This window comes from Ammospiza caudacuta, chromosome Z (genome assembly GCF_027887145.1).
Source record: "Ammospiza caudacuta isolate bAmmCau1 chromosome Z, bAmmCau1.pri, whole genome shotgun sequence".
Classification (NCBI taxonomy): Eukaryota; Metazoa; Chordata; class Aves; order Passeriformes; family Passerellidae; genus Ammospiza; species Ammospiza caudacuta.
The window spans coordinates 79,700,786-79,718,836 of record NC_080632.1 but is presented as its reverse complement, the minus strand read 5'-3'; the positions used below and the strand labels follow the sequence as shown (position 1 = coordinate 79,718,836).

At 40.1% G+C, this 18,051-nt stretch overlaps 1 protein-coding gene across 2 annotated transcripts in view; it reads left to right on the top strand.

The window, feature by feature from the left end:
• UBAP1 (ubiquitin associated protein 1) overlaps positions 1-18,051 on the top strand; it is a 34,181-nt gene that overhangs the window by 333 nt on the left and 15,797 nt on the right. For both annotated transcript variants that reach the window (XM_058823448.1, XM_058823447.1), the window contains exon 2: positions 17,520-17,560. In XM_058823448.1, coding sequence (XP_058679431.1) covers positions 17,527-17,560 — 34 coding nt within the window. In that variant the 5' untranslated portion in view covers positions 17,520-17,526. The remainder of the gene's footprint in view (positions 1-17,519; positions 17,561-18,051) is intronic.

The following is an 18,051-nucleotide window of genomic DNA, read 5'->3' as shown; positions in this document are numbered from 1 at the left end:
CCCACAGGCTCCTGCTTTCCAGCAGTTTCCGGGACCGCCGGAGTTAAGGGAATGTGTTTCTGCCTTGTAACCCCTGATGAGTTTGCTCGGTGGCTGTTGAAATCCGAGTAAGCTGCTGGTGTCCGTGATGTTCGGAAGTGCTTCCTCGCAGTAACTAAATCGGTGAAGAACCAAAACAAACATCTGATTTTCTTTGGGGGTGTGGTGTGTGTCAAGTCTGCCTTCAGGTAACTTGTTAATTTCTGCCTCTTGAGCTGTGCAAATCACGGTGCTCATCTTTCCTATACTGCTTGTGACTTCAGAGTTCTGCTAAATCATGTAGCATTCACTCTTTCGCAGCATCTCCTTGTAGGCTAAAGATCTTTATTTCGTGGGTTGTAGCCCTACACTTCTCTTTTTATGCTGATCACCAATTTCTGGATCTTTTCCAGTTAGCTATTCTGCTTTTGGCTGCATCTTTCTCAGAGTATGAGATGCAAACATCCCAGGGATGTATACTTAGTTTATGCTTTGTTTCAACTTCCCCATTATGCTTTGTTTCAACTTCCCGATTATGCTTTGTGATCCCTTTAGTTTGTTGCTTACTAAAGTAAGAGATTCAGTGCATTTATTTATGTATTTATATTTTGTATAATTCAAGGGCTCTCTTTCTGTGTTTTGATAGCTCAAAATTTATCCTACTAATGGGATATATTTGTTCTGGTTTTCTGTTTTTTTTTTTGTTTTTTTTTTTTTTTTTTATTAGTAGAAGAAATCACAATAGGTGGAAATTAATAGCTGCCTTATTAACTGTTTTTATTTCCCACATCATTAAAAAATCCAAAGAAATGAAAAAAACCCTTGTCATATAGAAATGTTACGACACTGATGTTGTCTCATTAGAGTGGAGATAAGCAGATGGACTCTGGCACTTGGCTGTGGAACTCTTATAGCTGCCATCCCAGACCCAGTAAAATGAATTTGTGTTGGATTTAAGCACTTTGAGGTCGATATTCCTACGTGACTCGCTTTGGCAAGTGAGTGTTGCCAAACTCGGGGGCAGCTGGGTTGTGCTGGATGGTGTAACTTCAGTGGCTGTGCTGCTGATGGAAGGCTTGCTGCGTCCCACAGCCTGTTAAGGGACCAAGAGGTTTTTGTGGGAGCTTGGTGAGAGGGAACTTATTCCTGCTCCAGCTGGGATCCAGGGTGTTGAGGGAAAAGAGGAAGTGCTGCAGTTAGCCATATCTCTTCATCGCCTTCTCTTATCAGCCTTGGAGCGTGGGACCCTCTGCCTCTGTACAGGCACTCCCGGTTTCCTGGCATTTTTCAGGCAAGAGTGGGGAACACCTGTTTTGGCCTCCTTCCCTTTTCTCCCCAGGACGATCTGTGTGACTGTGCAGCAGGCATGGGCAGTAGGGTGGGCTGAGGTGTACGAGGAGCATTTTGGGGCGTGTGCGGGCGGTGTTGGGTTACAGCACCACGCAGAACTGCTGCTCAATGACTTCAGTTTCCTGTGCGCGCAGAGCTGCAATTCAGAAGCGCCAGTGGTTCTTAAGGTTACTGTTTCCACTGCGTGGCTTAAACCTTTTAGGGAAAAACCTTAATTCTAAGGGCAGAGAAACAAAAAACTGTGTAATTTTTAAACAGCTTTTGCAAGTTTGTGGGTTTAGTCTCAGAAAAAAACCTGAAAGTGATGGTCCTTTCCTTGCCTCACCATCTGTACTTGGCCTGATATCTCCTTTTGTTTTTTGGATTTTTTTTTTCCTGTCCATGCCCAATGGCACAAAGGAGTCAGGGAAGAAGTTGCTGCTACTAAAGTGCTATTCAAGTGTGATCTGAAAGAAACAGACATGAAACTTTAAAGGGAAAACCAAAAAACTCTCATATTTAACATATGTGAATCAATAGGTGTTAGTTTCTCTTTAATGAAGAGAACTTAAATTTTCAGAATATTGGAAAAATTAGTATACTGGCCAGCCGGGAGATTTACTGTATAGTTTATGTTGATGAATAGAAAAATCATAAGGGTGAAAAATCATCAAAAACTCGTGGAAGAGCTCCATCTCCATTATTCCGTTATGATGTTTTGTTATCCTGGAGACAAAAACCTGTAACTGACAGAATGGAGTCAGGTTTCTGGACCAATCCAGCCTCATCTGTCACGCTGTGACAGCTGGAGCTGTTTTGGCTGCTGCTGGGGGCAGAAGTGCTGTAATGGCACAGAAGGTGTCACCTCACTCATCCTCCTTTTTAATTTGTGTAAGCTCATGGTTTCTTGTTGCTTTCACAAACTCAGAAACAACAATAATTTCAGAAATTATTCTTGAAATTATTTCAAGAATAATTTCGTTGTCCAATTTAGTTAACTGATAATTGTTGTCCATATCCAGTGTCTGCATCATGAGTTTTTAACAGTGGCCCATTCCTGCACTTTACAGTTGATGCTGGGTTGAATATTGTGATAAAATGATCTGTGAAAAATTTAGTTTTCCTTATTACATAGAACTTCTTTCCAACCTTCTCTGGTATTTTGTCTAGCATAATCACTCCCAGTCTCTTCAATCATGAATTCCAGAGTTTCAGCTGTCATTTTACAGGGATCTCTACCTAAAGGCATGATTCTCTATTTAAAATTGATCAGTGCAATTCAGATCAATGTCAGTGTAAGGAAGATCTAGTGGAGCCATAATTGGAAAGCTCTGAAGCTGTTTGTGAAAACAGTTCTTTGAAGGAAAGGCAAAGAAGGGTTGTTTACAATTTATAAATAGTTTTCTTGTTTGAAAAGTAGGTCTTCTAGGATGCATCAAAGGTTGGTTTCTCATCCCTGCATTGTGTGTGCTTACGCTGCTAAGTGGGAAGGCAAGGCTATTGATCTTGCAGCACACACCACTCTGCGGTTGACCCTTGGGATTAGTGCAGCTGATCGATACAAGCCTGAGCTCACAGTTGTTGTGTGTTAACTACTTAGGTAGGTAATCCTCTCTGGTATGCAAGTGCGTTGCTTAATGCTGTGACCCTCTGACTTGGTTTGAATAAGCTCGTGTTCTGTGTCCCTAATGACCTTTTGCAGTCAATGTAGCCTTGTGCTGAGGTCTCCATCAGAACCTGGGCACTGGGGGCTTTCCCTCTCTCAAGTCTTATATTTATTCAAAATCCTTTCGTGCAAAGGCTTTTTTTCTTAAATGTTAAGAAATGCTGTCTTTCCTGTGGATGGGAAACTTTTAAAGGACTGATTGTATGCCCAGACTCAGTTTGTATTGGTTTGTATTTTTTTTCATTTTTGAAAGTTACAAGATCTTTCCAGAATCTGTTGAGCTTGTTATGTACTTGAAACAGAATATACAGAATTACAGCAGAAGGGGAACACAGTATCATTGCTCTAATTTAGACTTAAATCTTCCCTTCTAGAAGGAAAGCAGATTGGTTCAAAATGCCATGCTGCATTAGTAGTATTACAGCTTGTAACTGATGAGCTTGTATATTCTCAGCTGCATTTTGTGTCAGAAACTCTTACACAAGAGTAACATTTTAAATCAGAAGAAGGCGAGTCTTCTCCAAGAAGTAGTCAGCTCTTCATCTGGAGGACTATCTGCATATGAGTACAATTAATGGATTTAGCTGTTGCTGGTTGGTGTAGGGGAAAGTAGTAGTAAAGAGTTGTGAGCTCTTGTCTGGTCGCTGTTACTGGAGCTCAGCATTTTTGGTAGCTATCTACTAGGTTATGTGACAGATTTTATTTTTCAGCCCTTTTCTTATGCATACGTTTGTGCTTGCACCATTTGTCATCTCTAGGCTAGCAGCAGAGGAAGCTATGACTGAAATGACTGATGAGATTTACTCCCTGATTTCAGGAAGGCGTGTTTCAAAAGTGTGCTTGTTACCAGTTGTGCTGTGTCACGTTTTAGTCCTGTGCCTAATTCAGACACAGGGAAGTGCTTTTGTGTTCAGTTTGGTACACTTCATCAATTGTGAGCCCTAAAATAAAACTAGATTCCTAGTTTATTAACACTCTCCAAAGTACCTGCTAAAACTTTAAGTGTTTCCTTCTGTGATACAGCAAAGCCACTCTGGGTTCCACCCTAATGACTAATACCCTCATGTGGTGTCTTTGCATAGGACTGTGTCATAATTTGACGTAGAAATATACGAGGCACATGTAGCAGGGAAGGGACTCTTGAATAAAGTCACTATTAATCATCTGGAATAAAACTGTGTTTGATGAAAAGGGCCGGAAAAGCTTTATGCTGCATAGCCTCCGAGAAAAGAATGTGTTTTTAATCTTTTAATTAAGTATTATGTCACCACAAGCAGTTTGTTGACAGTCTGTTTGACTTCTTGGTAGAAAACAGGTGAAGGATTATTGAGTTTCATTTTGCTTGCTGTGTTTGTAACAATATACAAAAGAACTGTTTCCAGCAAGTACCTTTATATTCCTTACTAAGAAGGGGGGGTGGGGGGAAGTACCTGTAGTCAGAGGCTTTATTCTTGCTTGTGGGAGGGAGCCTAATACATGTTTTCTGTTTACTTACCTGAAAGTGAGTGATTAGTAATTTACTGTCTCTTTTGCAAAGAAAACCCAAGAAAAGACAGTAAGATGGCTTGTTGCTTTTATCTAACACTGTTGAATGTTTCTGAATTTGTATGCAAAGGGAGAGCTATCAGATTCAAGTGTGAATTTAAAAGTAATGCTGTTATGGTCTGTAATCTCATCTATATGAAGGTCTTCAACTGAAAAGCCTTAATAAATATACCTTAAAGAATCCACAGTTGTATTATAAGATGAAAAATAAATGAAGGAAGGCAAAGGTGAAGAAGTTGGTTTTGGCATGAATGGTGAGGTGATCTGAGCTGCTTTTCAAGTTGGAGGTGGACTCTGGGAACTCTGGTGGCAAAATGGCTGTGATGGCTGTTTTTGTGACACAGTAATGTCACCCTGTTCATACTGAGCTCCCATATTGCATACACAGTTATTGTACAGTTCTGAAGGCCTCCCTGTCTCTGGGGATGTTCTGTATGTGTTACGATATTGGAGGAGATGAGCACTTGAAATGTAACCGTGTTTAGTGCAGGGGATCTGGCTGTACTCTGGATAAATCACTTCTGCCAAGTAATGGAAAGGATTTCTCACTTTCCCTTCATGCTGGGAGAGAAGCTGTGTATCCATTTTACGCTGGTCTTCATTCAAAGCAAATTTCTGTAATTTGATGTTCTTACAGGAATCTGAATATGATACTCATGTTCTGTTGTTAGGCAGCACTGGATTAATTTCCTAAAGTAAGCTTGATTGAACCAGACATATGGGTTATGAGAGGAGCAGGCTGGGACTGATTCTCAGGTGACAGTAGAAAATCTGATAGCTCAGAGGAGGAATGGTCAGCCCACAGTATTGCCACTTCTTAAACAAAAAAATGATCTTACTGCTGTGTCATGGTTATTATGGTGGCCCACTGAAAGAGATCTCTGTGCTGTCAGCAGAGAGCTGTTGTTCTTGCCAGCCTGAAATGTTTGGAGAGGAGAATCTGTGGGATGAACTGTGGTCATGGGGCAGCTTCATCCAGCAACCTCGTCTGGTCTAGTTATAAAATAAAGTAAGTCTAGATTGCTGAAACTGAGTCAGATCTGTCAAAATGTCCTGAGAAAATTAAGCTAATGCATCTCTGAAGGTTTCTTTTTGCACATAAAATGAGCCATTTCTATTTAGTTATTCATTGCTTTAAGTGTTCTGGGGCTTGCATTCATTACTGTATCTGCTGAAGAACTTTGTGATGTGCAGGGGAAAATTTTGTACTACCAAGTGAGACAGGCTATATAGTATGTAACAAAATTATGGACTTAAATTAATTGCAAGTGGTAACTTAAAAACAAAGTTTGGACTACACCAAACTTCATATTCAAATCTGAAGTGCATCCTTTGGGCTTTTATAGTGAGATGAAAAAGACTGAATAGGAGTAATTTGGTAGGGAATAGATACTGTTCCAAACGTGAGACTGCAGTGAGATTCCTGGGGTAGCTGTGGGTTTGGGATTTGGGAAACACAGGTTGTGTTCTGACTTTGCTGCTGGCTGAGCTGGATGACTGTGGGCAAATTGCTTCAACTTTGTGCATTATTCCTCAAACCTGCAAAGCAGGGACAGTTTGTCTGCTGGTTAAGTACCTTGACAGGTATTCTGGAGTCTCCTGTAAGAGCCATGTGGTGCAGAGGATACAAGGGAATGTCAGTAAAACTACTTTGCCCTCAGGGGAAAGAAAATGAATGAGAAGTGTGTAATTCCTGGCATTATAAATATCCTGCAGGTATCTAGATTTCATCTCAAAGCAGTGTCTTTCCTTATCTTTGGTTTCTTTTCTATTATCCATTCCACTTGAGCACTGGAAGTTCGGTATCCATTGGCCCTTACTGTTGTGAGGCTTGTAATTGTGTGCATGTACCTGTCTGCGTCTCCTACTACCTTGCACATCTGTGGATTTTGCTCTGTGCATTTGTGATAGACAGTTCATTCTCTAAGTGCAGAATTAGACTACTCCTTAAACTTACCTGGCCAAACATTGGCAGGGTTTGCAAGTAGGGTTGCAGTGCTGGGAGGGCAGACTTACTGTCTCACACAAAGGGAAAGCACACCCCTTCAATTTGTTTTAAGTGAGGAAATTTAAATCTTAAAGCTCACTTTAAGTAGAAACAGTAGGAATTAAGGTAGGTGGGCAAGGAGATTATTCTATGAAGCTTGGGGATCTTCCAAGTACCTTGTGTGAATGTGGCAGGGAGGGAGGAATGAGACCTGTGGTACAGAAAGGCTTTCTGAAGCAGCATGTGAAGGTGAGTGTAACAGCTGGAGCATCTTTGAGAAGTACATCTCAAGGATTGAGTAGTTGCTCTGCTTTCCCTCTTGGAGGATGGGAGTTGTCTGCATGTTTGTGTGTCTTCACTGCTAGTAACCTCAGCTGTAGCAGTTGCACACACAGAGCAAACCATGTTTAATAGATGTGTAGTCTCTTTGGTTTTTCCTTGCTTCTGGCTTCCATTCCTGAATTTTTCAATCTGTAGTTGGATTACAAACTGAACCATATTTCAATTTAAACAGCCCCTAATTGAGGGGCATTTACTATTTGAGAAGTACAAAATGAAGAGATTGCAAGGAAGATGTTTGTGCTCAGGACTGAATATGCTGCTCTCAGGTAGTGTGGGCCCATGAAGTTTTCTGATGTAAAACACAACAAGCAGTTCCTTTACTTATGATGCTCTTGTTTTGTAATAGATCTGCTACAGTTGAGGGCAGTCTCAGTTTCACTTCACTATTCAGAGGCAAATTTTTATTTTTTTACACTAGACAAGCTTGCTCAAGGCAACTTACCTTCCTGTGTTCCAAATTAATTGTTTCAGAAGTATACTCAGTGTGGGTACCGCCAGTTTGCTGAGCTGTTCAAGTGTCTGCTGCTGTTTTCATATACAGAGCATTTATTTTTTTGATAGCTGGTAATGATGCTTCCGTTGCTGTGTGTTTTTAAAGAGCAGAACATCATCTTTATACCAGTGCCAGCCCATCCAAAGTTTACAAGCCATTGCAAGAAATAATGAAGAAATTACTCTTAATTTTAAATCAGTTTCCCGCTCTTAATGCTGTTATGCACCAGTTCCCTGTTAATTAAAACAAGTGAATTTTTTAATTTGAAAACATGGCTTCTGGTAGTGAAATTTAATTTGGTGCTGTCTACTGATAGTATTTCCCATCTAGCTCATCTTTTTAATGCAATCATTCAGTCTTGTTTGGACTGAGTGGGAAGACTTGAAAGCAGGATTGACTGATACTATGCCTGGAGATGAAGCAAGGTTGGTTTTAGGCATTACTGCAATGGGACCATCTTTTCACTTGCTTGATACATTTTTTGAATTTCAGTTTGAATCCTTTGTTTTGTTGAGTTGGTTAGGTAAGGAGTATGTCCCTGAGGCCTCAGCTCAGCTAACACGACAGTAGGTCAAGTGAGTATTCATGAACAGTGATAAGGTGTGTTTTCTTCCTGGTCTTTTAGTTTCATCCTTCAGTGCTGCAAAACTTGGCATGTGATACGTGCTTCTGTCTATGCTTGTTTTCTTGCCTCAGTCTTGATAAAATGGGTTAGATGAAGACAGATGCCTGTTGGCTAAACGGGAGTGACACATGAATTAAGGACAAAATGAGCTGGCATTGAAAGCTAAGACTGTACTAGTGATGATGTGTTGGAGAAATTCATAAACCCCAGAAAATGTCAAATAAGCTTGTGAGGACTGTCACACCTGTGGCACCTAGGATGCAATTCAGGTTTCTCACAACAGCACTGTTAAGGCAAAGGCTAACCAAGTCTCATGAGGCATATTTTGAAAATCAGTGAGATTTAAGATGCTATGAGCTTTTATTGTCACTTCACAAATGAATGTTTTGGAGACCACACTTTTCCAGGTGTCCTATGACCAGCTCTTAGTTGCTTCAGGAATATGAAGTGTTTAGGACTTTTCCTTCCATGTACCTAAAAGTGTGTATTTGGAGAAAGATTAATTTATGGTGAATTGGGATCTTTCCTGGAAAATGGCAACGCTGAGAGATGAAACTAAAAAGAGGGAAGATTGAGATTGAACATAAGGAAGAACTGAAGGTGGTGAGGAACTTAACAGGTTGCCCTGGGAAGCTGTGGATAACTCATCCCTGGAGCTGTTCCAGGACAGGTTGAATGGGGCTTTAAGCAGTCTGATTGAAGAGATACCCTTGCCTGTACAGAGTGTGTGGACTAGATGATCTTTGAACGTCCATTCCAAACTCAAATGTGCCATGATTGAGTCAAGTGAGTTTGCAGGGAGTTTATATTCTTAGAATGTGCCTCTTTTAGTTGAGAGAAATAAGATGTGTCAGTGTGAAACAGGGACATCAGATGGCAGAAATAGTTTAAGAGTTGTAACCACATGATGGGAGAGATCCTTTCAGGAATGGGAAAAGGCTGTTGTTGGCCTGATGTGTGTTGAAACAGCTTGGGCTGAGTGTGCAATCAGGGTCTGAAACAGTGGTTCCCATGCTGAATATCAATGATTCAGCCTGCTTGCTGCAGGACAGGCAGGGTTGTTTGGAGGTGGAATAGTTAATGTTACAGGTTATTTTTTTCCCCTCAGTACCATGCTGAATTTTGCTGGGAAAATGTTAAATGTGTGGTAAGAGTGGGTAGTGCATGTGACCCAAGTATAAAGGGAAAAATTGATGCATCTATAGTATAACACTGTTCTCATTATTCTTGTACAGTACAAGAGGCACATATTTTGGCTGAGATCCAATACATGGAACTGCAAGTGATGTTTGACCTGCTGGCAGATTTTATTTTTCCATTTAAAAACTTTGGCCAACTGCATTTCTTGGTAGATTTTTGTCTGCTTCATTAAATCAATTCCATAAGTGTTAATATTTCACCAGATTTATAACCAAAACCATAATTATCAACAAATGTTAAAATTTCTCTTCTGAGCTTTTACAGGGAGAAGATGACAACCTTATGGATTTCTTTGGAATGGACATTTTACATAGCAATTTAATTGTTGTAATGTATTGTTTAAATTAATTAAGTTATGGCTAATAAATAATTGTTGAAAATTAATGAATACGAATTGCCTTATATACCAAAATAGTTTGTGTTTGTGTTGCTATTGGTATTTGACTTTTTTTGTGAGGCCCTGGTCAACAGAGTTGAATTTATTTCTAAGTAATACCAGATCAGCTACCTGTTACTCCCTTGGTTAAAGAGTATAAGAACAAAAAGCTTGAAACTGCAGAGATTGTTATTTTTGAATTAAAAATAGTATATGTTGTGATTAATGGATTAAAAGCTGTTTTACTCTGTTGTGCATTTTGGACTGTCTGTCTAGCTCTCATTCATAAGTGGGACAAGTCTGAAATATTAATAATACTCAAGTACTTCAGAATCAGCTTGTTACATATTGAAGTACCACTGCAACAAATAGAGCAGCATTTTAATTTGTTTATGATATTCTGGGTTGCAGGCATACATTCTAAATGTTCAGGTTATTCCATGCTTCTCCATGCATCGTTACCAAAAGAACAGAAAGTGGGCTATTTTGTTGTTGAAACTAGCAATCAGCAATTTCCCTCAAGAAAGGTTATATTGAAATATTAGCTTTCTTCTAAAATGCTGTGATTGACGAGGAAAGTTAATGCACATTCCTGGCTCTGGCTAGTGTTAAGATGGCTTAGAAAAAATTGACTCTTTTGTAGTAGTATGAAATCCTATGGTAATTAAACTGAAGTAGCTGCATTTGTTGATAGTTACCAGATGCTTACTGTCTGACAGTTTCAAACTCTCAAAACTGGTAGGTATTTGCTATCCAAACTTTAGCTATAGGAAAATAGCAGTTAAAAACAGTTGCTCTGCTCATCAAATTTGGGGCTTGTTTCATTACTGCGTTGAATTTATTGCAGCCCTCATTGCTGGTTTGTGTCCTGGGTCATCTTTTTCATTTTTTTTCCTAGAATGTAGGAATTGCATAGTATATTTATATTTATATTTATATTTATATTTATATATTTATATTTATATTTATATTTATATTTATATTTATATTTATATTTATATTTATATTTATATTTATATCTCTTGAATTTCTGGCCTGCTTCTTTTGTGCCTCAAGGAGGGGAAGTTAATCCTCTATTTCTAGTTAACCATTCTTTTTCTCACTGATGTTGTAGTTTGTAGATTAGTGAAGCTGGCCTTGAAGCAAAAAAAAAGAAGACCTATCTTTTCTCTCAGCTGTTTTGTTTATGTGATCTTTAAATAATTTGGGTAAAAATCACTAAACTGCATTCTGAAGTCCACATCTGTTCTTGGATGAACAGAACCTGCACTACTGCCCAATTTTCTGGAGTCTGGAAATCAGTCCAGCCTTAGATGTTTGTTACAGATGGTTTTCTCTTGGGACAGGATTGAGTTTTCTTGAAGGAGTCCTTTTTAAAAAGGTTACCCATTTGCTGCCACAGTTAAAAATGATAGGTGCATTTATAATAGGTGCATTTTCCATGCTGTTGTTTGGCATGTCAGTGTCTGGCTAAAGGAAAAGCTTACTTTGATCTGCTTTGACCTCGAGGCTGCCTGTAATTACTTTTCTGTTTCCTTGTGCTGTTGCCTGTGAAACTTGTATTTCTAGAGGTTTGTGTGGTATATAAACTTCAACTGTGTGGGGAACCTGTATAGCTGATAAGTCACAAAGTGACTAAAAAATTGGTATATTAGTGTGCTTCATTTGCACAGCCGTTGTAGGGTTGTCCCTGGTTTCTGGGTGAAGTGTATGGCAAATTTTACCTTATGTTTTAAACACAGAGTCAGGATCTTACAGGAATGGAGCTGTCTGTTACCAGTTATGAACCTTAAATTCTTAACCAGCCAACCAGTATGTGCTTGTAACAAGTTGGGTGTCTTTAATGAACAAAGTGGGACATGATATGAGGTAACTGGAACTGCAGGTGTCTGATGTCAGTGCCATGAATCTATATGGAATGACAGAGAGATGCCGTGCCTCTCTGAGAGTGTGTGGGAGCTCCCAGCAGAGAGGTCCTGTAGCAAAAGGCTGATTACCCACTATGTCACGTTAAGCAGTGGCACAGTTTGAAGAATCAATGTCTCCTGATGTTTATCACTGCTAGGAAGATGCAATCGAACATCCCCATGAAAAACTCCATAATGGATGTTGTGGCCATCACTAGTGTTGTCTTGTAATCCAGTACTGTGATCTGCGCAGTCCTGTTTGTCAGGGTCTTTTCTCCCTTTCCTTCCTACTCATGTATTTGAAAAATGCTTTAAAAGTGCCATTTTCTTTGTTCGTGTCCCTCTGCCCCTCAATCATTGCACTAGTTAATAACAAACTGCATTAGTTTGATGTAGACTGCTCCTCAGATTTAGGTCTCTCATCACAGCTGCTTGGACTGTTGATCCACGGGATATGTATGCAGCAGGGACACCTCACACTTCTCCCTCAAGCCCCCTTTTGTCTGTGTGAGCCCTGCTCTGAATGGTTAAATGTAGGATGATGGTCTCTTGTATTTGTATCCCATAAGATAAAGATACCATTGGATTTGTTTTCACTGGTGTCCCTTGAAAGTTGGATAGCAACTTTGAGTGTTGTCTTCAAGGAGGGTTTGGGTTTGTTTATGTCCATCTTAAAATTGTCCAAGAAATTTAATTTACTTTATCTCCTGGATTAAGTGCTACCACATCTCCTGTGGTAGCCCTTAAGAGTAATTACTGTAGATCAAGTTAGAAGTTACTTTTCTGTTAAGACTAGTGAAAGAGATGTTTTTTCTTTCTCTTTTTATGGGTTTTTAGTTTGGAGGTCTTGGGGTTTTTTTGGCTTTAGTTTTTGGTTTGTTTTTTTATTGTTGTTTTGCTTGATTTGGGTTATTTTTTTGGTAGGAGAGCTGGGGAGGTGTGTTTTGGGCATGTTGCAGTACATCACATCTAGTTTTACAGCTTTATCCAGAGAGCTGTTACCAGTGGTTTAACATAATTGTCCGTTTTTGCAAAGGAGTACCTCCATGTGCTCTTGTTTGCAGAACTCTTAGAGGTACAAAGCAGAAGCAGTTGCTGCATGTTTTGGGGTGATGCCATCTCTTTGGATATTGCAGTAAAAGCATAAATCTGTTTTGTACTGAAGTGAACTTCTCAGCTTTAGGCTGAGAGAAGTCGTAAGAGATCTGAGCTGTGTAGCAGTGGTTGAACACTTGCATAGACAGGAAGCTTTGATGAGAACTTTTGTTTTGTCTTAGCAACATGCACTGTTTTCTTCTGGTTTTGCTGTTTGACGCTATATATACAGAAGCCTGATGTTGGTTATAGCCCTTCGCTTGTACTGAAACAAGTAGGTGCAGTGAAAACTGAAAACATTGTCTACATTTTGAACACCTATGATCATTAGAAATCAATCTCTTGAAACAAAGTGACTTTTGCTTTTTTTCTTTACTGTAAAATCAGTAGTTCATAAAATAACATAGGCAGGATTTTTTTTTTTTACTTTTTCAGTCTTTTGTGTTTGTAGTTTTCAGGCTAAATGGTGCATCCTTAGTAGTGTATAGACTACCCAATGTGTATTAGCAGGTGAAATGGAAATTGCGAGATCAGGTCTCTTCTCTGAAAATCATAGATGTGCTGATTTGATTGTAGTTGATAACTTGAAGCATTTTCAAGTTCTCTATTACCCATAAGTTATTTATTTTTCATTTATTGAATTTTAGGTGGAAATTACTTCAGAGAATGCACATGGTCTGGAATGTAGACATGTTTGCACCCCCTATACTCAGGAATATAGCAGCAAGAGTCCAGTTCTTATTGCCAAATAGTTAAATTGGTTTAAGTTATCAGGAGTAAAGCAGCTACAGGTATTATTAGTGGTAGGATGCTTCCAACTTGTCTAGTCAGAACTCCTTCAGGAAAAGGAATGAAGAAACATGTAAATAATAGCAAAAAACCACCCCTACTTCCCAGAAGCTCTTCATGAGTTGCGCTTTGTAATAATTTTTTTGTTCTCTTCTGTTGATGAGTCTCTCCCTTTGGCATTGCCTCTTGCAGCAAGTCATATTTTTCCGTGTTCTCCTTGTCTGGCAGCACAACTAAATGCCATTCAAGTTTAAGTGATGACATGCCCAGTGAATTGCCTTGGTCACCTCTGTCTCTTCAGGCCATTCCAGCTCATCACCCCTCTGTGCCAGTTGTCACTGTCATCAGTTTTGCCTTGCCACTTCTGTTTCTGCATCTTTGTGTTGTTGTTTGTTGTTGTGGTTGTTTCCCTGTCCCCCCTCCCCTTCTGTCATGATCACTCTGAGGTCCTCTGCCCTCATCCTCGGCTCTTGCTATGCTATGTTACTCTGACTGGCTGGTTTTGTGAATTCTGACCTGCTGCCTCAGTGTTACTAAGTGAAAAATTATACAGATGGGCAGGAAAGAGTTCACATCAGGTTGCTGGAGTTCCTTGTAACTTTTAGGTTCTTGCAGCCCTGATCCTCTCCATGGTGAGTTGTACAGAACCAAGAATGAGGGAGGTCTATGAGGAAAGTGAAGGGAGATGAGCACATCCTATTGATGATCTTTGTCTCAAATTTATTGATCCAGCTTACATACTTTCATAGTGGTGTTAATTAAGCTCATACATATTGCAAAACCGAGCTCATCATTGGTTACAGATTACATGCCAACCCCTCCTTTGTTTCTAATACCTGTCGTTTTCTTGTTGAGACTAATACTTGTTTTTTATATCTTGCTGTTGACTACATTCAAGGACTCCATGTTTTTCACCATGTTTTTTTCATAATTTGATCAAGGACGCAGTGTTTTTGTTTTTCTCGTAATCAGAAGGCTGAGAACTTACTGCTTACAGCTGCATATGATCATGGATTTTTTCCCTCAAGCCACGTCTGCACAAAAACTCTCCAACAGGTCTACATTTATAAAAGAGAGCTTGTAGGTGGCTGTATGAGCACCCTGTAGTTCTATGCAAGTAACCAGTTCCTCTAGAGCAGGAAAGGTGGTGTGAGTTTTTTCTGTCCTCTGTCAGTTTACAGTGTGCAGTAAGGTACCAGGCCAAATCTGTACCACCATGTGCTGTTGTGGCAGTATCCTTCAGCATCTTGTTCTGGAGTCTGGAGACCAAAGGAAACCATGGTAGAGTTGCACTTGTCCATCATCCGATCAGAGTAAAGCTTTGGAAGCAGTCCAAATTTCAAATTAAATTTCAAAATGAGTGGTAGCAAAAATAAGCAAATCTTTACTGCACAGTGTAATTAATGTTAAGATAATGTCCAGAATCATAGTAACAAATGAGTAACTGCCTAAGTGGATGCAGTTACTGTTTTCCCAGCTTGGACAACAGAGCAACAGCAATATGCTTGTAACAGTGGTCCCTGACTAGCCTGTCAAATCTGATCAGTCATAAGACACTATTTTAATTAAAACTCCTTTGGGAAGGGGGTGATGAAATGTGCCTGGCAGCCTGTTCTTGTGTTACTGTGTGTAGTCCTTAACAGTTTTGTTTGCTGACAAGTGCCTTCTGAAGTAATGTTGTCTTAATAAGTGCACACTCACAGTGCATTGGCAAGACCTGTGTGATATAAACTCAAATGCTATGTGAATCTAAAGTGACTGGCTCTTGAAATGATCAATTTCGTGACTAGCTTGCTGCTGATGTGCCTTAGCTAGTTCTGTGGTTAATTAAGGTGTTGCATATGGCAGAGCAACTTGAAGGTAATGGAGACACTAGGTCAGCGTTAGGATTTTACTACAGCATCAGCAAAAGCAAGATACATATATCTTATGTGGGGTGACACTGAAACTTTATGCAGCTTCAGAGTGATAGGCTACTGCAAAACTCCTTGGAATCTGGATGTGCAGTTTTGGGTTGTTGGCATTTATACACATTGCCCGTTGTGTCCCTGGAGCAGTAACCTGTAGTAAATGGTGCTGCTTTGAGCAAACACCCTTATTAACTGAACCTGGCAAAGTGAGAAAGTTACTTTCTCTAATCAGAAGTTTTTGGAATCCTCTAAAAAAGGAGCTCCTTTTTAGTCTGAGATAGTAACGAGAAAAAAAAAAACAACTTTGAAAAATCAAAAGAAGTGTGTGGAGGTTTTGTCCCAAGTTAAGTGGAGAGCAGGCAGTGCTTGCACACAGTCTCCAGTGACAAACAGGGAACTGGTGAGGATGTGAAGGCTATATGACTCTACATGTCACCTGGCTTTTTCACTAAAAACAATGCCTAATTGCTACTCTCACACAGAGGAACTACCAACACGACAGCTTGTCTGGCAGTGAAGCCTGGGTCTGAAAGTGCAGCTGTTTTTTGTGCTGTTGTCGGCAATCTGGGCACGGGGACCAGTAAGGCTTGTTCAGCCTCAGTGGTTGACATGCAGCTTTTCTGGGTAGTCTGGTGACTTTGCCCTTGACATCCTTCCTTGGATGGCAGGCTTGGCACTGTTTCACCTTCTTTTCTTTCTGTCTTGGAAGCCTTAATGTTTTGTTTGTTTCTGAGAACAAGGTGCCAGAACCAGTTTCTGGCTTAGTGGAATAGTTTCAGACATAATAGCACTGCTGAGAGAGGTTGTTGAGTTCCTAAAGAACCTGACAAACATTAAGCAGGATGACACAGTTTGTATGTGCAGCGTGCACCTGGACTTGCCCAGCATGACTCACTTCCCCATGGCCCAGAATCTGCCCACTGTGTTTTGCAAAGTCTGGTTGCACGTGGGTGATCTTCATACAGCTTTGGCTTTAGCTTTGTGTAGGTTTCCCATTAGCCAGGGCTGCTTCATTTGTTGATTTCAATATAATGTTAAAAGGGATCTTTGCACTGCAAAAGGGATTTTCCTAGAGTACTTGCAACTGGCTCTTCTTGTCCCCAGTCCTGTCAGCAACAGCAATAGCTAACCTGTGTAATCCTCACCTTCCTTTAATGTGTAATGTTGGCAGTTGGAATCTGCAATGGGAACAGTGTTCAAAAGAGTCCTTGACAAGAGGAATGATGGGCATGAATGTTACATCTGTCCCATGTTGTTGTGCTCTGCTGCCTGTGGGGATGTACCAGAGGTCTCCATGGTTTTGAAGAATAGCTATTGGCATTTCAGTCTAAGATGGAGAACTTCAGAGACAAAGGGCAACTCTGAGTCCTTGTCATGTTACAAGGAGCACTTAAAAATAAATTGAGTTACTCTACAAATTATGCTGTAGTACTTTGTGATGTACTTCTAATCTAGCAAAAAAACCCATTGCGTTTTATTGAGTATACCATAAGCATCCTGGAGCAGAGTTTTAGCTGACAGCTAATTCTATCTTGATCAACTCTTTTGCTGAGCCAGGCCTACTCTCTGTTAAAAGCTGGCTAGCCACTTCTGTGTTTAACATCTTGGCTATGAATGATTCACATCCACATTTTTTAAGTTGTTGCTAACTGTTGTAGGCAGTGGATGGAGCCTGTTCTCATTGGTTTCTTGTATGTATCCAAGGTGTCTTTCTCTTGGTACTGTTTATTTTACACCTGTTTTATGCATTTCCCAGTGTGTCTAGATGAGTGCCATGCTGGCTAACTGGCTGCATACCCAGTGCAGTAGTATCCCTTTTTTAGAGCAGCAGGGATTAAACTGAAGAGGATCAGCCTGGTATTTCCAGTAGGAAGAGCTATTCTTAATGCCAAGGGAGGCAGGGTGCACTTCATGAGGCTGGGACAGAGTGGCCTCTGTGTGCTGTGATCTGTAACTCCGTCTTCCTGTTCACCTTGGTTGTGTCTTGGCTCTTGGCTGTTTTGGTTTTTTGGTTGGGGCTTTATTTTGCTGTTTCAATTGGCAGACCTTGGTCTCAAAGTTATTTCTCTACTCAATTAGTTTCAAGGCTAAAAAATGTTTGCTTATCTGTCTTAGGAGCAGGCACATCAGGTGTCTGCAATGTATTCCATAACCTAGAGATAAGACGCTGGAACTGCATAAATGCACTCTGTGCTACATATACAAAATTGTTCAAGCTGTTTTAAAATGTTTTTCAGGTTCTAGATGGCTTCTAAGAAGTTGGGATCCGACTCTCATGGTAAGTGAGATTTAGCATCCTTGTCTTTTCAATAGGATGAATCCTGCTATTGCTGCTGACTAATGTCCTAGCCTAGACAGTCTGAGACTAGAGACTAATCTGTTCAGCCTCTGAGTAGTTTTTTGTTAGGAACGAAGTGCCTTGGCTTCCTTCATGCATAGCTGCTTGCTGATGCTGTGTTTGCTTGTTCTCTGATTAAACTGAAAATCAGTCTCTGGCTGTTCCCTGTTCCTTCCTGGGTAGAATAACACATTCTTCTTCCCCAACAAATTCCCCTTCAAAATTAAGGCTGAACTGCTCTGGTGTTTGATCAAGTGGGCACTAGATCTGTAGCATCTTCCTGTGGAAGTCACATGAGAAGCTGAATTGAAAGTGAAGCTTTTAATACAACATTGAATTATGCTTCATTTTTGCTCAGCCATGAATTTCTCTCCTAAATTGGACAAACTTGATTCAGAAGGCTGATGAAGAAAAGACTCTATTTTCCTGTC